At 42.1% G+C, this 23261-nt stretch overlaps 1 protein-coding gene across 4 annotated transcripts in view; it reads right to left on the bottom strand.

Moving 5' to 3' along the window:
- The window catches only part of DCP1B (decapping mRNA 1B), a 91526-nt gene extending 88019 nt beyond the window's left edge, over positions 1-3507 (bottom strand). For 2 of the 4 annotated variants that reach the window (XM_030214167.1, XM_030214168.1), the window contains exons 1-2: positions 3340-3507; positions 2824-2864 (exon numbers count right to left, since the gene is read on the bottom strand). In XM_030214167.1, the coding sequence (XP_030070027.1) occupies positions 2824-2864; positions 3340-3486 (188 nt within the window). In that variant the 5' untranslated portion in view covers positions 3487-3507. Of the gene's footprint in view, positions 1-2823; positions 2865-2968; positions 2993-3339 lie in introns of those variants that run through there. The other 2 variants (XM_030214170.1, XM_030214169.1) reach the window with 2 other exon arrangements.
- Between the last annotated feature and the right edge of the window lie 19754 nt (positions 3508-23261).

Here is a 23261-nt window from a genome sequence, read left to right as displayed (position 1 = left end):
CCAACACCCATCCTGTTAGAATATCAATGAAATGCTTTGATGTCCCCATGCATACCCCCACCCTCCCACCGTCAGACTGTCAAAGTAATGCTTTGATGTTTCTCTTACATATACTATCTGCTACCACATTTGCTTATTTCCGATCTGACGAAGGGCAACCTTCGAAAGCTAATCAAGAAATGTATTAAGTTATGTCCAATAAAAAAGGTATCATCTTATTTTCTTTTCCATGTTTTATTTTGTTTGATTTCTATTGATATACCTAAGAGCCTAAATTTGGCTTCCAGAACCTCTCTCCCATATTTTCCTATGTCATTGGTACCCACATGTACCAAGACAGCCGACTCCTCCCCAGCACTATCTAAAATCCTATCTAGGTGACGCGTGAGGTCCGCCACCTTCGCACCAGACAGGCAAGTCACCAGGCGATCCTCACATCCACCAGCCACCCAGCTATCTATATGCCTAATGATCGAATCACCAACTACAACGGCTGTCCTAACCTTTCCCTCCCGGGCAACACTTAGAGACATATCCTCTGTGCGGCTCAAAGTGGCTTACAATGTACTGATAAAAATAAAATAGGAGCCAAAATTGAGCCCTGAGGTATCCCACAATTGAGCTGAAAAGGCTCAGACAAGAATCTTGCCACTGAACAACAAAAGAATGGTCAAACAAAAGTGGAACCATTCATTAGCCCTATATCTTCTAGTCTTGCTAAGAGAGGTGAATAGTCCACCAGATCAAACGTGACCAATATGTCCAATGAAATGAGCACACTACTCTATCTTGACCAAACAGTCGAATAAAAATCAAGATACCTATCAAAGCCGTTTCTGTGCTGGGATATCTCCTACACTCACTTGATTCGGGATTAAGACATCCACATTCTCTATAAATTCTTTTAGTTTTTAGAAAGCAATCTTTGCTACAATTTTGGATATAAACGGAAGATTCAAAATTGGATGATAACTTGTAGATGAAGTTATGAGTGGTGATTTTGAGTGGTGTCTTTCAAACAAGAACAAATATAAGCCTACTTCCAAGGTCTAGGAACAGAGCTAGATTCAAAACGTAATTAAATCATTGCATTTGTATATGGGTTCAACAGATAATATATTTATTTTTTATCAGGGCACTAGGGACAGGGTCATGTGGTGAGTGGTTGGTCTTATAGTATGCAAGAGATTTTCTAAAGATGTTATAGCATCAATTTCAAAAGCAGCAAGAGTAACTTTGCAGCAAAGAAAGAATACAGTCAATGTCTATAAAAATAGCCAAACCACTGGTAGTCAAATTACAATACTCCAGTTTCTAAATATTTGCCTTACATCAACAGGTTGAGAAATTGTAAAATAAATTAAAAAAAAAAGATTTTAGTACATAGGACTTAACTTAGGAGGGCCCAGGGCAAATTGGTTAGAATAGGCCAGCCAGGCTGCCACTCAAAACTGAAGAGCAGTAGGCAGGCAGGTGGGCAGAGGGAGGGTACACCTTAAGTTTTAAGAGCATCTATCATTCTCTTTCTCCATTCACTATAGGTTCTGGGCAAGGCACATTCCTAAGCACACAGCTCAACTGCCTGTCAGCTGCCACTGACCTATGGTGGCCCTGGTAGTACTTGAACTTGCAAGATCACCATGGTCAATGCAGATTGAAAAAGGGACTAGCACAGTTTTGAAATCTTGTGTACTATAATATCTTTGATTTTCTTGCTTTGATGCTATAAAAAGATATCATAACCTACTAAAACTAGTTTTCTTCAGGGTCAATATAGCTAATAGTTATGTACTAATTAAATCACAATATGTATAGGCTGTCTTTTCTTATTTCTTCCAGTTAATCAACTGCATGACCCAATGAACACAGTCTGGCAATAGAAAGCTGTTGAAAGTAACTATAATTAAAGAACAACTGGTTCCCTTTTATATTTCAAATTTCTTTTTAGAACCATTTATTAGTACATTTTTCATTCCCTGAGGGTACTCTTCTATCTTGCATTTAATACTATAGAATGCATCAGTACATGATGTCTTTATAATGCATTAACAGATTTTTCCCATTTTGTGTCTATAGGAAAAATGTCTAGTACACAGGCCTTAAAGCTTATTCAAAAAAGGACTTTACCCTAGGCTGTGCCTATGGAAAAAAGTTACTAAATAAACAATCTGATAAAATCAAAATAAATTGACTTAATTTTGTTCTGACTGATGACTTAGGAGTCCTTTTACTAAGTTGCGGTAAAAAGTGGCCGTAGCACGTTCTTACAAGTATTTTTCCTGCCCGTTAAAGCTATTTTACTGCAGCAGTAAAATGGTCAATTTGTTTTTCATTTTTCTTTTAATAGGCATAAGCTAATGTTGCTATTAGCATGCGGCCATTAAAAAAATGAGTGCATATGCACTTACAAACACCTATTTTGAAAGGCTCACACGCTAATCCTGCACTAACAAAACCAGTTAGTGTGTGGTAATGAAGCTGCACTGAGTAGCACAGGAATGCCAACTCTCAGTCCCTAAATACACCCCTCCAACAAAAATTTTAAACAATTTTTAGCATACACCAGTTTGGAACTTACTACTGAACATGTCCCACAGACTGCAGTATGCCATTTTAAGCTGCGATAAGTGCACACTTGCGTTACCGCAGCTTAAAAGGGCACCTTAATTCTTTTAAAAAAAAGTTTATATTCAAAGAATATTTTTAGTAATAATAAATAAGAGAATATGAAAGTAATATTAAGCAAGTATATCATTTTCCAGACAAAACCTTTGTTTAATAAACTCGGATCTAAAGCGACACACCAAACAGCGGAACTCTCACCTTGTATAAACAAACAGCGTTCCTTCCACATCAGTCTTCTCCTGCAATAACACAACGTGTTTAGTTACGACTCAGGAACAAATAACTATTCAATAATCACAACAAAGCAGAAACAAAAAATGAAGAGTTGTGCACTAAAATTTACCAAATGGACCAGTCAATGTTTGCATGCGAAAGAAATGTGTCTTGTAAACACCGGTAAATTAATGTGCAGATTACTCCACTTCCAAAAAAATGTGCTTTTTATATTATCATCGCTGCACTCGACTTCAATGTATGTGGTTTCAAAAGAAATGAAAAACCGGTGGCCAAACTCCGGCTATTAAACGCTTTTCAGTCACGTGAAGCACCGGGCCTTAGTAACTCTCAGATCATGTCTGATTTATAACGAATTGAATACTTTACGATTTTAAAGAATCCACTGTGTTTACTGCAGAACCAAAGAAGAAACAGCGCGCACAAACTTTCCAACAGTGCACACGCTGACACAAGCCGACCTCCCCTCTCCAAACGTACCCATTCGCTCGCTTTGTGGCTGAAGGTATAAAGGGCCACCTGACTCGCTACATCCACAATGCTATTAATATATGGGTCGTGCCTCTGCAAAGCCGCCAAGCTAATATCTAAACCTTTCCCTATCAGGCCGTTTCCCATAGCGGCCATGTTTTCCTCTTCCCCGTTTAAGTACTCAGTGGGCAGGCACAAATAATCTAGCGCCGCAAGAATGGATCAGCAGAAGCCTTGCACAGTCTATGGCTGAGAGAAGGACGTGTTTCTTGGTTAGGGAAAGGCACTATTATCGATTCCCGATCCTCTACTATAGTTGATTGTTGCCAGTGGCAACAAGTGACCATTTTTAAAGCAGCATCTCATCCCTTAAAGCAACTCAAACAAATGGATAAGTGGTTAAAGTAGAGGACTAAAAACCCCAGAAGCTTGGTGCTGCTTTTCTTGGACTTGGGCAAGTCACTGAACCTTCAGATGCAAACTTAACATTGTAAACCAGGAAGAATGCAAACATGTTAGGTGCTACATTCTGGTGAAACACAATATGTATTTGACATCTAAATTTGAATTAAAATCTGTTGAAAAAAAAACAAATAACGTACAGGCCATTCTTCAGACATGGAAACCTTTAGATACAGGTTTAAAAGAGCCATAGGATGAAGGATTACCTTTTAAAGCTAATCATAAAATGTATTGTTAGTCCGATAAAAAAAGGTATCATCTTATTTTCTTTCTATGTTTTGTTTTATTTCTATGTATTACATTTAAAAGTGGAGTAGCATGCCTACCACATCACTTTACTCATATTTAAAACAAGAATTGCCATCACATTGATATTCTATATGGCTATATAAAGGCTCAAAGCAGCCAGTGTCTTATATCTACTCATACCTTTTGATATTCACAGAAAACAATCATTTTATTAAGTCTCTATATATTCTCTAAATATTCAGTGCCTTGTGCACTGGCACACCTTCACAAATTTGGTATTTCTGTATCTGGATGGCTGGCTTCTGGTGGCTCAATCAGAGTCACAGGCCTTACTTCTTTCCAAGAAAACAATCAGTACTGGCTTTAAGTACGGCTACCAGAGGCAGTTGCATAGGGCCCCATGCTCCTATAGGCCCTGCATCTGAATCAGCTTTGCAATTGGCAGCTGACCAAAAGTTAAAGCTTCTTTTCCCTTTCCATCTCCATCTCCCTCTGTCTTTCTCTCTCCCTCCCCTCCCTCTTGGTAATCGTGCTTCCCAGCACCAGGGCTTTTTTTGAGGGGCTACTCAGTACCTTCACCTTTTCCATTGTCTCCTAAAATTTACCCATGGACCCCAAATTTTAATGAAAGAGCTCAGGTTCTACACACCTTGTCATAGATTCTGTGACTGGTTGCAGGGGGCCTGGCTATTGTGGGGTGGGTCCCTCAGTGATCACCTCACCCCTGAAGGGTGGCCTTGCATTTAAGTACTGGCACCATTTTTGCTAGAAAAAATGCACTGCTCAGCACTGATGTGCTATACTCCTCCCATCGCACCACAAGCCAGCCCTTACATCTCCTCCCTCTGACTCCTCCTCACCCTTTGGTTTCAAACTTCTTTGTCTTCACCACCTCTCAGGGCTGGCCTTAAATAAATAAATTCTTGACATCTCATTTGAAATCTCTTGTCCTGGTCTGCATAGGGCCCTGCAATTGCTAAGGCTGACCCTGAAAACAGTTATCCTTCTCCAGTCTCTTAGGCTCCTTATCAATTTTCAAGAGTCTATTCTTTCTCCAATCAATGTTATTTCATTCATAGGAGTAGTCTTTGAGAGGACAGAATTCAGTTGCTCATGGCCCATATTTATAACATACAATCAACACCCAGTGCCAGAGCACACTTACAAATGCTAGGACATGTGGCTGTTCATGTCCCTCTAGCTCTTCTAAAAATGTGACATCCTCAGTGGGATCTCAAGTTCCAGTGAGATCTTACCTCTTTCCACAGTACTGTTCCCTCCTCTTGGCTCTATATCATGCTAAAGTGGTTAATTCCACAAACCCTGTGTGTGTGTGTGTGTGTGTGTGTGTGCTCTTTTTGCACTGTACAACAGCAGGTAGTCCTCGCTACAGATGCCTTGACCCAAGGCTGGTGCAAGATTATTAGGCACTCTAAGTGAAACTTCAGCCTTGTGCCCCCTTTCAATTAATTTCCTAGCAGCCTAGCAACCCCTCCAAGATTTTGATAAACTGAAGAATCGAGATAATCTCAACACTATTGCTCCAAGAACAATCCTATAAAAACCTATATTTGGACATTATAGTTTTGAATATTTAACTTTGTATTATAAGCATGTACATAAAGGGCCGGATTCTATAAATGGTGCTCAAAAATAGGCACCATAAAAATCATCATTAAGCACGATTCTGTAAAGGGTGTGCGCCCTTGGTGTTGCCCTTTATTGAATTACACTTAGTGCTGATTCTCATGCCCTAACTTTGGGCGCCAGACTTATGCCTGCTGAAACCTGGCATAAGTCTGTAAATGCTGGCACCGAAGTTGGGCACTGACTCATTATTCAGTAACAATGTGCATAACCTTTTGGAACACTCCTGACACACTCATGCCCCTTCCATGGTTGCGCCCTTTTTTTGAGATACATGCTATGGGATGTAGGCACCCAGCATTATTGAATAGTATGCAGCCAGATGAGCATGCCAATCCTAATCAGTGCCAATCAACATCAATAATAGGTGTTAGCACCCAATTATTGATAGTTAAAAGCTCATTATCCAAGTAAGTTGTGCATATATTTCGGAAGCACACTCAAATTTGGGCACCATATATAGAATCCATAGAAATGAGTGCTACTCCCTCTAAGCTGAGCAGGGGTCCTCCAACTGCACTGCTGCCAGTGGGGGGGGGGGGGGGGGTGCTTCAATATTGTGTTCTCAATCACTAGGGACAGACAGGTTCCCTGGAGTCCTGCAGAGCTTCAGAGCTTGCCTGTCCCTCACCATTGATAATGTGGCAGTGAAACAGCACCTCCTACTGGCAGGACTGTAGGTAAAGGACTCCCGCTCAGCTTAGAGTGAACTGTGGGAGTAAGGGCAATTTCCAAAAGCCTTTTACAGGGGAAATAGGCTATTTGAAATTTGCCCATTCTTCCTGCAGGTAAAAGTATGCACTGATGATTCTTTGAGTTTGTGTGACTATAGAAACCTATTGTTTTGCTTTGATAGTGGCTGCTCTTTGCTGTACCCCAGAAGCTGCTGCCCTAGGTAACCACCTTCTTTGTTTAATGGTTGGGTTGACCCTGCTTTGACCCGGGGATGGGGAGCTAAGCTGGAAGGCCATCATTTGTAGGAAGTCTTGTCCAGGTACAAGAAAACTCTTCACTTTAACTATGTGGAACTCAGGGCAATCTTTTAAGCCCATGAGTATTCCTTCTCTTTCTCCACAGTACTTCTGTTCTGATTCAGACAGACATTCAAGCAGTAATGTTTTATGTGAACAAGCAGGATGGCTCAGGCTCTCTACGCCTTTGCTGAAAAGCTGTCAGTATCTGTGATTTTGATATAGCAAACCACATCCAGATAGAAGCCACTTACATATCCAGATCACAGAATCAATTAGCTAACAAGCTCAGCAGAGTGCTTTGCCCTCATGAACGGTCCCTGAATGAAATTCTCCTGAGTTCTCTCTTTCAGGAGCAGAGAACACCTCAGATCAAGTCACTTAATTCTCCATTGTCCCAGATACAAAAAAAATACATGTGCATGTTTATAAACCATTTTGATTGTGCCACAGAGAGGCAGTATATCAAATCCATACCCTATTTTACTCTTTATCTTTATCCTTTTTTCAAGCAAAAACAACACAAATCTTCTTTCTACTACTCCATTCTATCTTCTCCACTATATCTAGCTCAACATGCCCTATCAATTCTATGAACTTGGTCTTTCCTGTATACCTATCCTCCAATTCTCATTACACCATGATTCTTGTAGTGCTTTATTGATCTCAACAAAACTGATTCCCTCTTCTTCAAAGGTTAGCAGTTCTACCTCTTCACCAGCTCCTGCAGGTCTCAATGTTACTGACTTAATGGGAATGTCCATAGGAGTCAGCTCTGTAGGTGCTGTGCGTGCTTGAGCACCCCCAATACTGAACAAACTCTTTGTGTCCAGGGAGGAGTAATTTCCATTGAGTTTAACACTCTCAATCATTTTTGAAAAGTTGGCTCCAATGAGAAGGTCATCTCTTTAATCCAAATCTCATAGCCTGGAAATTGAGCAGTCTCTGGTGCCTGCTTTCAGTGTTCCACAGCCCATCCAGAACATCCTTCCATCAGGCAATCCAATGCTTTAAAGTTAAAGAGATTCTCAATGTGTGGCTGTACTAAAGGTCATGACCTTATCATGTGTCTTCCTTTGATGATACTTCAGTATCTTTACCACTTGAATTACCTTGGACTTCAAACTTCTTCAATTCAAGTACACCTCAGTGTACCGTCTGCTTACCATGCTCCACTAGATGACCTTCGAATATGACAGTCATACATAGTGGCTCATTTCATGAAAGGTCTGCTTCATGTCAAGCCTCCATTATGGAAACTTCTATACCATGGGACCTAAATTTAATCCACTTTGCTCATGAAGTCTTCTTTTGAACCTCTAGACACAGCATTTCTGAAGTTCCTAATCTATAAAGTACTCTTTCTAGTGGCAATCACTTCAGCTAGGAGAATAAGTGAATTCCACACATTGGTAACTGTGAGGGGGTGAGTGACATAGGGCCAGGCATCACTGGAAACACTTCCTTACTGAGATTGTAGTTCAGCTGCTTCATGGCAGGTAGCGCTAAACCTGTGAGGTCAGAGACTGAACAACAGAGTCAAGTAAGCATAAGGATGTTGGGCTGCCTAGCCAGGAGGGTGGGGCTTGACAGTGAGCAAGAGGTAAAAGCCCTCCTGCAGGTCAGAACAGGGAGGCCCTGATATAGAGGTCCCAGAAGGAGAAAAGCCACCTTGTAATGTAAGGGCTCCCTAGCTATTGTGTAAAACTTTCACAACCTGGCTGAGGCAAGCCACTTTTGCTGCTTGACTAAGGCTTGTAAGCCTTGTTTGAGGTCTGGCTGGAGCCAGATCTAGGAGTAAGAGAAGAACTTATGTAACTGAGAACTTACTGCTGTTTTTGGGGCATGGCAGCCCACCAGCTACAGACTGGCCTGCCGCCAGAGTCCTGCTTAAGACTGTGTTTACGGAATCATGGAAGTTTTTCCTTATGTTCCCAGCCTGTGAAGTAACAGCTGTCAGGGCTCAGTTAATAAACTAGTTATTTTCTCATTTATATATCTTGTCTGAATTGGTTAATTCGCATGCCACCCACAACCCTCAGTCAGGATATCACAGTAATATTTATTTATTGATTTGTTACATTTGTATCCACATTTTCCCACCTATTTGCAGGCTCAATGTGGCATTCGCCAAATCCGGTAGAGGAACAAATGCAATTAGATGTTAGAGTGGAATAGGGTAGGTAAGATTCAGGCACATTATGAACTATACCCATTTCTCTCATCACAAAATTGTTCTTTGGCCACATTCCAAGCTTTTGCCTAGAGTTGTCATATCTTTTTACCAAAATGAGGGTAATAAATAGAAATAAAACAAAACCTAGAAAAGAAAATAAGATGATACCTTTTCTATTGGACTAACAATAATTTTTTTTGATTAACTTTCGAAGCTAATCAAAAAAGGTATTGTTAGTCCAATAAAAAAAGGTATAATCTTATTTTCTTTTCTAGGTTTTGTTTTATTTCTATTTATTAACTTTAAAAGTGGACTAACATGGCTACCATATCACGTTACCTAAATAAAGAAACAGTGCTTCTTACCTTCTGTTCGAAGCCCTACAAAACTCTTTGAGAGAGAGAAAGAGCCCTTCATACCCTAGACTGCAAACTGGCTCTCACCTGCTGTTTAGAAAGAACTGAATAATTTAGAAAATAGACTCAAATTTTCATCTCATTTAGTCCAAATAAGTTTAGCATGCCAACTGTCAAAAGAACTGTAGCAAACTGGCTGGCTTCTTGCATACAATTCTTTTTTTTTTTTATATAAACAGTTTTTATTGATGATAATCACCATTGTGAACATACTCAAACATCTCGTAAACATATGAACAGGTCACAGTTGCATGTATACATTGTAACTGCATCATCAATATTTTATACACCCTTTTTCTCCCCTCCCCCCCGATTAGCATCTTCACCTTCATCTATTTGCTTGCTTCATAGTGTCTAGTCTTTCCTGCTCCCATTACAACAATTATGTAACACAGAAGAACAAGACCCCCTTTACAGTGGTCAACTTGTAACTATACAAATAAACTTTTATATTAATATCATACAGTGAACATTTGCGTTTCCTTTATATTCCCCTCCCCCCCCTATCCTCCCTCCCTCCACCCTCCCCTACTGGACCTATTAACAGTTTAGAATCCTGCTTCTTCCAACTGATGTGAGGGTGTCCCAAAACGGGGACCATGTTTTACAAAATTGGTCTCCCCTTTTTGAAGCCAAGTCTCCCACTCTTTTCTTTTCCAGCATGCAACATTGCATCATAGCTCCTCTCCATTGCGGGACTCCTGGGGGCTCTGGCTGTAACCATAATTGTGTAATTGTCCGCTTGCCCATCAAGGTCGCCCTTTTCAAAAAGGCTTTCAGTCCCTCGGGTGACTTTCCTCGGATATTATAAACTTCAAAGAGTTGGCCTGGTGATGGGTGCCATTGTATTTTCCACATCTGAGACACATGATGTCCCAGCGTTTTCCAGAATTGAAACACCATTGTGCAGAACCAAAACATATGTCCCAAGGAGGCTCCCACCTGTCCACACTTTGGGCAATCATCTGTAGTTCTAATGGTCGCTTTAAAGGCTCTATGTGGTGAGATATAAAGCCGTAAAATAAATTTGTATTGCATTTCCTGCCATGCCGCGTTCTCTGTCGTCTGGTATACACCTGTCAGGCACAGTTTTATTTGCTCGGAATTGGGTTTCCATCTCAGTTCTTGGTGCCACTGCTGTGAGACACTTGTGTAATCTGAAGTCCCCTGCGAGTCTCGAAGGTGGCGATGGAAGTAACGGAGGGGTACTTTTAATTGGGCCTCTAGGCCTAGTATATCATTCATAGAGTCCCATATTTGCTGTGTAAGGTCTGTTGCAGGTATTGACCTAACATAGTGTTTAAGTTGTAAGTACTGAAAGTGGTCTTTCTGTCCCAGTCCAAATTCTTCACACAGGGCTCTAAAGGATTTAATATTCCCATCTTCCGATACCACTTGAAACAAATATTTGATGCCACAGTTCTCCCATTTTTTAAACAAGGCGGAGCCTCCCCCCTCCGGGAATGCTAAATTGCCTTTAAGAGGAATCAGTGGAGTTGCTGCTTTATTCCATTTGTACATCTTACCCAGCCATTTCCATGTTTTACGCAGGGGATTTAAGATGTACCCATACTGACCCAACGGTAGGAGTTCCTTTGCTGGGGCGTGGAGCCAGTAAGCAAAATCCATGGGGGCTATCAATGTGGTTTCTACACTTGTGCACGAGAAAAACTCTTTTGCTCGAAACCAATCTGATAGATGCCTCAGGCCACATGCTATCGTTATGAGTTTTAAATCAAGCAGTCCCAGTCCCCCTCCCGAGCAGGGCTTCATAAGATTTTTCAAACCTGTGCGTGCCCGTTTACCCTGCCACAGGAATATAGTGAGGGTTTTATTGAGCCATCTCTCCTCTCTGTATCCCAGCGAGACTGGGATCATCTGGAAGATGTACGTCCACCTCGGAAAGATGAACATATTATACATTGCGATTCTCCCTTTCAGGGATAAGGGTAGACCTTGCCAACCATGTAGTGTTTCCTTTGTTCTATTTTTCAATGGGCCTATGTTTTCCTTATATAAGTTCGCTAAATCTTTTGGAATGATGACCCCCAAATACTTAAGGTTGTCTTCAGCCCACTGGAAGGGGAATGGGTCAACCCACCCCTCCTTCACCTCCTCCTGAATCGGGAGGGCTAATGATTTATGTAGGTTTAATTGTAATCCTGAATAGAACCCAAATTCCTCTATAACTTCAAGCAACCGTGGGACTGAGGTTCTTGGTTGTGTGAGTGTAAGAAACATGTCGTCTGCAAAGGCTAGCACTTTTATCAGTTGCCCATGCAGTGTTACTCCCCGTATATCCTGGTCTAGTAAAATCGTGCGTAGAAGTGGTTCCAGGTATAGAAGGAACAGTATGGGGGATAATGGACATCCCTGCCTTGTGCCCCGTTCTATTCGGAAGGGCATAGATCTAGTGCCATTAATCAATATTTGTGCTGTGGTGTTATTATAGAGTGTCTGGATTGCTTTCAGAAACCAACCACTCAGCCCAATATACTCGAGTACTTGAAACAGGTATTCTCCATTAACTTTATCAAAAGCTTTAGCCGCGTCTAGGCTAACTAACAAGAGGGGGTCACCCGTAACCTGTCCATAAGCCACTGTAAGTAGTGCTTTCCGAACTTGCCTTACCGCTTGTCGGCCTTTAACAAATCCCACTTGGTGCTCTCCTATTAGATATGGAATATGAGCTGTCAGTCGGTTTGTGAGCACTCTAGATAAGATCTTAACATCTACATTGATGAGGGAAATGGGTCTATAGGAGTCTACTAGATCTTTTGGTTTACCCGGTTTGGGGATTAATGTTATTAAGGCTTCGTTCTCCCTTGATGAAAAGGATCCCCTAGTCACCACTCCCTCAAAATAATCTACCAAGGCTCCACACAATTGAGGGGCTAGCATCCTATAGTACTCATTAGAGAAGCCATCGAGACCTGGGGCGGAGCCCAGATTTAGGGATTTCAATACTTTAAAAACCTCTTGTGCTTCAAGAAGGGCTAGCAGTGCTTGGCGGGCTATTTCTGTTAGTTGGGGCATTTTTGCATCTTCTAGGTAGTCTCGGGTCAGGGGACCCCGCACCCTATCTTTGGCACTATATGTTTCCTTAAAGTGTTCCTGGAATGTATTAACTATATCTTGTAATTTAGTTAGCTTATCCCCCTTGGAGTTCGTTATCATTGAGATAAACCTTTGGGAGGTTTGTGTTTTAGCCACTCTAGCTAATAGTTTTCCTGACTTATTCCCAAAGCGTTGGAAGCTCAGCCGTCGAAACATTAATTGCTTCGTGGCTTGTTCGTGGATAATTGAGTTGAGTGCTACCAGGGTTGCTGACATGGAATCCCTGTTGTCTGGAGTGGGGTGAGTTATGTATTTCCTCTTTGCTTTCCTATAGTCTGCTTCTAATCGCAAAATGCCCGCAGCTAATCGTTTTTTCCTAGCACTCTGAAACGCTATTACTTCCCCTCTCATAACCGCTTTGGACGCTTCCCAGAATAATATATGCGAGTCGCATGTAGGGTGATTCGTGTCCTCATACAGTTTCCATTTCCCCATTAGGTGATCTAGAAATTGTTTGTCACTGTAAAGGTAAGCGGGGAATCTCCAGTGGTTGATTGTTTTCCCCCTCTCCCTTAGGTCGAGTTCTACCCATATCATACTATGGTCTGAAATTTCCATAGGGCCAATAACTGCCTGTTGAACTTTAAAGAACCAAGATTGTGATATGAGAATATAGTCGATTCTAGACCAGGATTGGTGGGCTTTTGACTGATGGGTATAGTCTTTTGTAGTAGGGTGAAGGGAGCGCCACGGGTCAGTTAAATGCAAATGTTTGCAGAGTGCTGATATCCCCTTCCCCTTGCCCACCCCTGGTACAGCCGCGGGTGATGACCTATCCAGGGACGGGTCCTGCACCTGATTGAAATCCCCCGCCCACACCCAGGGAGCATCAGTGTATTGCAGCCCTAGTGCTATTAAGGACTGGAAGAATCTTGGGTCATAGGAATTTGGAGCATATATCGCACACAAATAAAAGCTCTGACCTTGATAATTAACTCGAAGTAGCACTATACGTCCCTCTGTGTCTTTGTATATTAGGGTATTGGTGCAAGGTAACCCTTTACGTACTAGTATTGCAACCCCACTCTTCCTGTTGCCCGAGGAGGAGAAATGGCTCTCACCCACCCACTGTTGACAAAGTTTTCCATGTTCATTATCTGATAATTTTGTTTCTTGCAGACATGCAAAGTCTATATTATGTCGCTTTATCTGAGATAGGATCTTATATCTCTTCACTGGCGATGTGATGCCTGAAACATTCCATGACAAGATCTTTACTCCAGATTGATTAATGATTTTCTAGCTTTGGGGATACTATCAGTAGTATTTCCTGACTTACCCCCGGGGGCCCAGCCTCTCCCCAGGAGCATACCTGCTGTATTTGGAGACCAAGATTCAAATTAGCTCTCATGTAATCATAGGTACCAGTAATATCCTTTCCCTTTACCCCACTAATTATCTTTCCATTTGTTCCCTTTATTATATCGTCCCCCACCCCTATCCCTCCCCTTATCCTCATATCTACCCATTCTTCCCATTCCCCTTCTCCCAAGAGGTGCCCTGAAAGGACTTTTCCCATCAAGGCCTAGTCACAATGTGCTGAGTGCCCCGCTCCCCCCCAGACATATCATTTTACCTTTAACCTTAGGCAATTTGAGTTCTCAGATAGTGTCCTCAAATCTGGCATAGTGATCTTATCAAGTACAGAATCTGCTCACCACAGTTTTGGAGCAAGTTCATGTTGGTGTTGTAGGTGTTTGCAGCTCCTGGTTAATAAATTGTGTCGCTGATTGTTCTGAGGTGAAGGATATCCATTTTCCATCTTTCATGATTTTCAACGTCGCTGGGTACAGGAGCATAAACCGAGTATTTTTATTAATGAGTGAGGAGCAAATTGGGTGGAATTTTCGTCTCCTCTCCTGTACACTAGCTGAGTAGTCCTGGAATATTCTTATTTGGCTGTCCGCATATCTTAAATTGTCTCTTTTCTGCCGGTATCCCTGTAGAATCTCTTCTTTATGGAGATAATTGAGAACTTTTATTATGACCACTCTGGGTCTAGACCCCGGTTGACCCGGTCTCCCCAGTCTGTGGGCCCGTTCAATGCAAAGATGGCCTCTGCTGTCTGATATGGCAAATTCTTTAGAGAGCCATGTTTCCAGCACTGTGCTTAAATTTTTGTCTGGTATGGTTTCAGGTAGGCCCACCAGTCTGAGGTTGCGTCGCCTAGTTCTGTTCTCTAGATCGTCTAGCTTCTCTGCTTGGATTGTTAGTTGTTGCTTTAAGTTAGCTATATCCGGCTCATGTTGCTGCCATGTGTCCTCTAGGTCTGATACTCGTTTTTCAACCTCCGCCGTTTTGCTTGTTATTTCCGCCAAAGCGCCATCTATTTTCCCCAATCGGCTCTCTAATGCTGTAAAACGGGGTTCCAGTGCGGTTCCTACCGCTGTTACCAACTGTGCCAGCTGTCGGGCGGTAAATTCAGCCTCGCCTCGCGGGGATGCGGTCGCCATCTTGGAATCGCTGTTTGCGGCGAGCAGCTTTTCTTTTTCGCTTTTTGAGCTTTTCCTTGTGCTTCCGGGCGGCATAGGAACGAGATATTGTTCCATGCACCTTCCTCCGTTCGTTTACAAAGTCCGATCGGTTTTTTGGGGGTTTTCTTTCGGCGGTTTCGGTCGGGGGCGAGCGGGACACTCGGAGCAGCACAAAAATGCTGTTACTGCTTCCACCGCATCACGTGACTCTCCTCTTGCATACAATTCTATGAAGAAAAAGCAAATATTCTTCTCAGGTCCAAGGTCAAGTATCATCATATCAGAGCCACTGTAGCCACAATGGCCCTTCTAAAGTCTTCCTCACTCAATACCATCAGAAAGACATCTACATGGTCCTCCCATCATACTTTCATTGTGTGGGGAAAGCCTGCACATGCTCAGAACTTTATATTAAGTTCTGAGAGGTCACATGATGGCTGCTGTCTGATCGGATCTCTCAGGCTCGACTCCACTCCCTGGTTCCTGCAAGACCCCATTATTGCTGCATTAATAGTGCCTATTCAATAGACTTCTTAGTTTGGGGTATTGTGGAATTACTTACAGGTTGGTGGAGCCTGAGTAGCTGTTGGTATGTCAGTAAATCCATCTAAATTGGGCAAGGAGAAGGCTGCGGATCTCCTCAGCTAAATGGCAGTGAGTCCTTCATCTCCTCCTGTGGTAATGTTGCAGGATGATGCCATTCAAGTGTTAATGCACCAAATATCCCTAATGTTAGATGATAAATTGGCGAAGTTGCATGCTTCTATTGAGGACATGAAAGATACTCTTGAGGGTCAAGCTATGCATTTTGCAGCAGGCAGAGGAGTGCATCAGACATCAGGAGAATCACGCAGGAGTAGCTGAGTTGAGGATTCAGACACAATGCATAATGCTTATGGATCAGGTGGAGGACTTAGAAAATAGAAGCTGGCGCAATAATATTCAGCTTATTGGTGTGTCTGAATCAGTGAAGGGAAAAAGAACTTTGGTAGCTGATTGAGTGATGGCCTCCTCAGATGTAGGATTTACAAATAACGGGGATTCCCTTCAGGTGGAAAGAGTGTACCAGGTTGGCATTGTACGAGAGGATGATCGCAGACCTAGACCGGTCATTGCCAGACTTTTGAACTATGCCGAGAAGAGTAGACTAATGGAGGCTTACAGAAGAAAGAGGCCCTTGGGTTATAAAGGCACAAATATACTGCTTTTTCAAGACTTCTCCACAGGGGTCATGGCCCAACATAGAACTTTGGCACCTTACTGCATGCAACTGCATGATCATGGTGTTTCACCTGCAGTATCCAGCTAGGGTTTGAGTGACTCATGACAACCGATCCTTCTCTCTTGCCACTGCGGAGGAGCTCCAGGCCTTTATCAAGAGGTTACCCCAGGTGTGAGATTGTGCTTTGTATGGCTGCTTGTGAGTTCTTCACTGTCAGCATGCAGTGTGTATACCTGGCATGGTTGGAATGGCTTTTGTGGGCTGGGTGTAGCTGCTGTTTCTGTCAGGGACCAGCAGTTTTACTAAGTCTTGCTGTTGTTTTTTGAATCTTATTATTACGGCCATTCCTTCCAGAAATTACAAATATTATACTTTGGCTGTGCATGGATTTGTCCTTCTGACAGACTTGGGCCTGCTGTAAGCTAACTGTACACTTTATTGTTTGGATGTTAAGCTCCCTTCAGTGGTACTTGATTACTATTACCTAGATGAAGTATTTTGTGTTTTTGCTGCAATGACTACTTGAGGCCCAGTGGACTTGTTTGATAAAGATTATTTTTTTCTTTCTCTCTCTCTCTCTCTCTCTCCCATTTTCAAGTCCCACTGGATTGGTTGAAGTTGATTTTTTTGTGGTTAGAGAAGCCCTGGTGGATCTATGAAACTCCTACTGCTAGTATATCCTCAGGCATTGTTTCTTGTTACTAGTTTAGATTGTATGTTAGGTGGGAAGGAAGGGGGCAGGCTGAGGTTTAGCCGGTTAGGGTTTGATTAGGGATGTGGGGCTGCTGGAGTTGGAGGCTGTTTGGGGGGGCTTAGGGGGGTCAAGTGTTAAATGGTAGGATGAGCAGTTGGTTTTGGGGAGGGATGGGGATAGGATAGGGTCTAAGGTGGGGGGGGGGGCTTTAAGAGTGCACAGTCTGGTCTGGTTGGGTTTGCTCGGGCAGTTCTTTTTTAGTCTCGGTGGTTTGTGGGTAGTGAAGAGGGGGGTTGCTGACTGGGACAATTCGCTGTTGAACCTCTCAATCTCATATCACTGTACATACGTATCATCAGGGGATTACATAGGTGAGGGTTAAGATCATTCCTTGGAATGTGGGTAGGATATTGTCCCCTATTAAATGATATAAAATACTGCAGGCACTAAACAGGCATAATGCCACTATTGCTATGCTGCAAGAGACTCACCTTGATAATGTGGAGCACACTAAACTAAGCAAATATTGGGTGGGGGAGTACATAGATGTTCCAGCCATAGACAAGCATACAGGGGTCATATTGTTATTTTGTAAGGGTCTCCATGTAGTAAGGAAAAAGTGTATCATCGATCCAGAGGAATGTTATGTTATTGCTGCTGGTGCCTTACAATTCGTATGCTCCTAATGTGTATAGCCCTCAATCTTATCAATTTTACTATCACATCTGCAGCAATTTGATGGGTTACCCAAATGTGACTTAATGGATGTGGTTGATGCTTGGAGTGTGCTTCACACTCTGGAGCGGAATTTTACTCATCTCTCCTTAATGGATGTGGTTAAGGCTTGGAGGGTGCTTCATCCTCTGGAATTGGATTCTACTCACCTCTCAAGGGCACATGCCACCCATGCCCATATTCATTACCTTTTAATTGCCCATGATCTTTCTTTCCAGACAGTGGAGGCCACTATTGGTCTCACATAAATATCAGATCATGTCCTCATATGGGTAGATTTGCATCTGGGTTGGAGCCCAGTGAGGGAAGGCAGTGGAACTTTCCTATGGATCTATATATTGATAGAAAATTCCCTGAATATATTCTGCAGAAATATTCTTTAATCAGGCTCATGAAGCAGATGAGACTCTCTATTGGGAAACAGCAAAAATGTTCTATGCAGTGAGGTATTTAGCTTACTCAAGCCACAAAAAACATGCCAGGAATCAAGCTATATTTCAGTTAGAGCAACAACTGCAGAATTAGTGGTGGGCTTCAAAGTTCAGTCCTACAGCATCTAATAGGGCCCAACTGATGGCTACTCAGACACTGCTTAATAAGCATTTTCACCAGCAAGCAAAACAAAACAAAAAAACCCCAAAACAGCCAACTACTATCAAATACCAACTTTATTGTTATGGGAGTAAAAATGGGAGACTGCTGGCTCCATTGGCTCAAACTTGGAATGGCTCTTAGAAAATTCTATCTGTGAGAGCTGTTAACTATCAACTAGTAAAATCAGATGAGGAGATCTTTTCGGTCTTTAAGCAATACTATGAAGATCTGTATATGAAAGACACATCTAACGAGCTGGATGGTGTGGTATATCTTGCTAATTTAGATATTCTAAGCTTGGAGGAATCTCATTGTCAACTACTTAATGCTCCAATTAGGGTTATGAGATTGTGTGGGCTATCCAGGAAAGTCCTCTAGGTAGAGTGCCTGGGCCAGATGGTTACAGACCAGAATTTTCTAAAGCCCCTCTCCTGGCTATCAGTTCTCACGCTCAAAGGTATACATTGGAATCCATTCTAAGCACTATTCTATAAAGATCACAAGCACTAAGCACCCTTTATAAGAATTGGCACTCAGCATAGATCATAATTGGGCTCATTTTCGAAAGAGAAGGACGTCCATCTTTCGACATAAATCAGAAGATGGATGTCCTTCTCACAGGGACGTCCAAATCGGTATAATAGAAACCCAATTTAGGACATCTCCAACTGCACTCCGTCGCAAGGATGGACAAAGTTCAAGGGGACGTGTCGGAGGCGGGACTTGGGCGTGCCTAACACTTGGACATCCTTGACCCATAATCAAAAAAAACAAGGACAACCCTGACAAACACTTGGACGTTTTCACCCAGACCTGTTTTTCTTACAACTAAGGCACAAAAAGGTGCCCGAAATGACCAGATGACCACCAGAAAGAATTGGGAATGACCTCCCGTTACTCCCCCAGTGGTCACTAACCCCCTCCCACCTTCAAAAAACATCTTTCAAAATATGTCGTGCTAGCCTCTATGCCAGCCTCAGATGTCATACTCAGGTCCATGACAGGGCATGCAGGTCCCTGGAGCAGTTTTAGTGGGTACTGCAGTGCACTTCATACAGGCGGGCCCAGGCCCATACCCCCTACCTGTTACATTTGTGGAGAGAACAGTGAGCTCTCCAAAGCCCACCACAAACCCACTGTACCCATATATAGCTGCCCCCTTCACCCGTAAGGGCTATGGTAGTAGTGTACAGTTAGGGGTAGTGGGTTTTGGGAGGCTCAGCACACAAGGTAAGGGAGCTATGTTCCTGGGAGCAATTTATGAAGTCCACTGCAGTGCCCCCTAGGGTGCCTGGCTGGTGTCCTGGCATGTCAGGGGAACCAGTGCACTTCAAGTGCTGGCTCCTCCCATGACCAAATGGCTTGCATTAGGACATTTTTGACATGGACGTCTTTGGTTTAGAAAATCGCCAAAAGTCAGAAACGTCCATGTTTAAGGATGACCAAATCTAGGGACGTTCAAATTTAAGGATTTGGATGTCTCTGATGGTATTTTCGAAATGAGAGATGGTCCGTCTTGTTTTGAAAATACGGGTTTCCCCGCCCCTTGATTTCGCTGTTTTGCAAGGACGTCCAAATCGCAACTTGGACGTCCCTTCCGAAAATGCCTCTCAATGGCACCTAACTTTGTTTCTTATTTGCTTATAGTAAATGTGACCCCTGAGGCAGGTGGTTTCCTGCCGAAACATGGTCGCATGTCAGGTCTCTTTTATGCGAGGTGCTTTACTAATAAAGATTTTACATCCATTTACTGGCAGCCGAGGTTTGCTTGGTCCAGCCCTACTACATTGTGTTTGTTAGATGATATGTAGAGGTTTATTTTCCTGATTTTTCACTGGTTTATTTATTTATTTATAATTTTTACATTATTCATCAAGCTTTACATCTTGAACAGAAAAAGTACTTCATCAAAGAAAACAAAAAAAAAAAACCCAAATACATCCTTAATTCACAATTGAAAATTACCAGATTTAAGTACGCTCAAGTCCTCAGTTTTACGGTCCAAGATTTACACATGTGGAAAGTAAGGAAATATAGTATTAAGATTTGTTAAACCTGGCTAATCAAAGAGTTCCTATTTCAATCATAGCTCTATATTTCATAAAGTTCTCAAACTCTTCTAGCAACAAGAAATTCTGTAAGTTGTGAGGATTCATAAAAAACATACTTCACTGACTGGAAACAGATTACGCTCTTACAAGGGTAACGTAGGTAAAAGGTAGCTCCCAACTGGAGGACACCTGGTTTTAGAAGCAAAAATTGTCTACGTCTTCTTTGTGTTTCCTTAGAAACATCAGGAAATATACGTATTTTTAAACCCATAATTTCTTTATCTTTATTTTTAAAGAATTGTCTCATAATCCGCGCTTTATCTGGAGGAAAGGCAACTGTTACCAATAGTGTTGCTGGAGACACTGATTCAGCTGTTGGGGCCTCTAATGCTGCGGAAACATCTAATAATTGATCTGAAGCATTTCCAGGCATTTTAGTTGATAAATAATATACTTGAATTAAAGGGGGAAGAGAGTCCTCCGGCATCCCCAAAGAGTCCTTAAAATATTTTTTCAACAGTTCTCTGGGAGCAATCGTAATTGTCCTAGGGAAATTTAAGAATCTCAAGTTGTTAGCCCTTTGGGAGTTCTCCAGAGATTCAATCTTCCTTCTCATATTAGTACTGTCTTTAATTAAAGTTGTTTGTGTCTCTTGTATCTTTCCTGTAAGTTCCAATTGATTTTTTCCATTTTTTAATATATCTTTCCTTTCGATTTCCACGGCTACAAGGTTTTGCCTAACTTTGGGTGCCAATTACTGAATCTGACTCAATATATACATATGGAGAGGCATAATCGAAAGGGACGCCCAAGTTTTGCTGAGGACGTCCTCGCAAAGCGACCCAGCGAAGGGGCGGGAAAACCTGTATTATCAAAACAAGATGGATGGCCATCTTTCATTTCGATAATACGGTTGGGGACGCCCAAATCCTGAAATTTAGGTCATCCTTAGAGATGGTCGTCCCTAGACTTGGTCGTTTCTGATTTTCGGCGATAATGGAAACCGAGGACGCCCATCTCAGAAACGACCAAATGCAAGCCTTTTGGTTGTGGGAGGAGCCAGCATTCGCAGTGCACTGGTCCCCCTGACATGCCAGGACACCAACCGCGCACCCTAGGGAGCACTGCAGTGGACTTCATAAATTGCTCCCAGGTACATAGCTCCTTTACCTTGTGTGCTGAGCACCCCCCAAAAAAACCAAAACCCACTACCCACAACTGTACATCACTACCATAGCCCTTACAGGTGAAGGGTGGCACCTAGATGTGGGTACAGTAGGTTTGTGGTGGTTTTGGAGGGCTCACATTTACCACCACAAGTGTAACAGGTAGTGGGGGGATGGGCCTGGGTCCGCCTGCCTGAAATGCACTGCACCCACTAAAACTGCTCCAGGGACCTGCATACTGCTGTGATGGACCTGAGTATGACATTTGAGGCTGGCATAAAGGCTGGCACAAAAGATTTTTAAAGATGGTTTTTGAGGGTGGGGGGGTTAGTGACTACAGGGGGAGTAAGGGGAGGTCATCCCCGATTCCCTCCGGTGGTCATCTGGTCAGTTTGGGCACCTTTTTGTGGCTTGGTCGTAAGAAAAAGCAGGACTAGGTAAAGTCATCCAAGTGCTCGTTTGGAACGCCCTTTTTTCCATTAAGGGTCGAGGACGCCCATGTGTTAGGCACGCCCAAGTCCTGCCTTCGCTACGCCTCCGACATGCCCCCGTGAGTTTTGGTCATCCCCGCGACGGAAAGCAGTTGGGGATGCCCAAAATCGGCTTTCGATTATGCTGATTTGGGCGACCCTGTGAGAAGGACGCCCATCTTCCGATTTGTGTCAAAAGATGGGCGTCCTTCTCTTTCGAAAATAAGCCTGATGGACTACAATAAAGAAATTCCATTTTCTGGTGGCTTTCTCATAGCTGGTTGTGAATAGCATAGCATGCAGCCAACTATTCCTGCTGCTTCTTCAACAGATTACAAATTGTCTAAAAGGCATTTTGGTTCATTGCCTTAAAAATATTTGTGCATGCACATTTTTTTAGTGTGCAATTAATTGTCATATATAATTTCCCCTATAATTTAATGCCACTTATGTTTCTACCAATTTACTTTATTTGTTTTAAATAAACTCTGGATAATATATGAAAATGTCTTGCAGTTCATCCAAGGTACATGATTCTGGTTCAGCCACCCTAAAGTATGGCAACATAAGAATGCATTGATCCCTCTGCACTGAATGTTTTCTTTGTTACATTTGTACCCCGCGCTTTCCCACTCATGGTAGGCTCAATGCGGCTTACATGGGGCAATAAATCACTGACATGTATATGAATTGCAGTGTATCAAGACTGTGAATAAACAGTAAGCAATATGGATACTTAGAAATAAAGGTTTAAAAAAACAGCAAAAAAAAAATGAAAAGGTAGGATTTTAGGTGAGATTTGAATATGGGAAGAGAGGAAGCTGACACATCAACTTAAAAAGGTTCTTTCAGGAATATAGTACAATAAGGTGGAAATTACAGAGTTGAGAGTTGAAACTTAGGACAACGTCAGTGAGTAAATATACCCAGGAATTTTGTCCCAGAATGCACAGTTTGAAAATTGCCTTCAGGTAAAGTAATCTTGCACTGGCTTCATAAGAGGAATATTACATCCTGAAAACTTGCCAAAAAATACATTCTTAGTCCAATAAAAACATATTACTTTACTTTTTGTGTGTATTGGCCTTTAATTCTATGAGTTCAAGCAGATCAAGATGGCAATCATGCAATTTTATCCAGAAAGAGTAGTAAAGTTTGTAAGTTCAAACAGTACAAATAGAATAAAGCTGGCTTACAACATTGTATGAGAACTTTAGATAATCCTTATTCATGCTCTGAGGTTATTTTTCATTAAATAATAGCAGACCACAAATAAAGATTTAAATTAATCAATATGTGCTATTTTGTTTCTCCTCCACTTTCAACAAGGTTTATTATTTTCAAAAATGTGTAACTCTTGTTCCTCTCTATGAACTGAGAGTTGACAGTCTTTCACTTAATAGGTTTGTGAGTTACATTATTTTATATTTGTCCATTATTGTATAAATTTTCCTGCTCCTGTGATTAATTGTTTCTTGTAGATCTAA

This window comes from Microcaecilia unicolor, chromosome 9, assembly GCF_901765095.1.
Source record: "Microcaecilia unicolor chromosome 9, aMicUni1.1, whole genome shotgun sequence".
NCBI classification, from domain to species: domain Eukaryota; kingdom Metazoa; phylum Chordata; class Amphibia; order Gymnophiona; family Siphonopidae; genus Microcaecilia; species Microcaecilia unicolor.
Note: the sequence above shows the minus strand (reverse complement) of the source record. Positions and strands in the feature narration are given on the sequence as shown.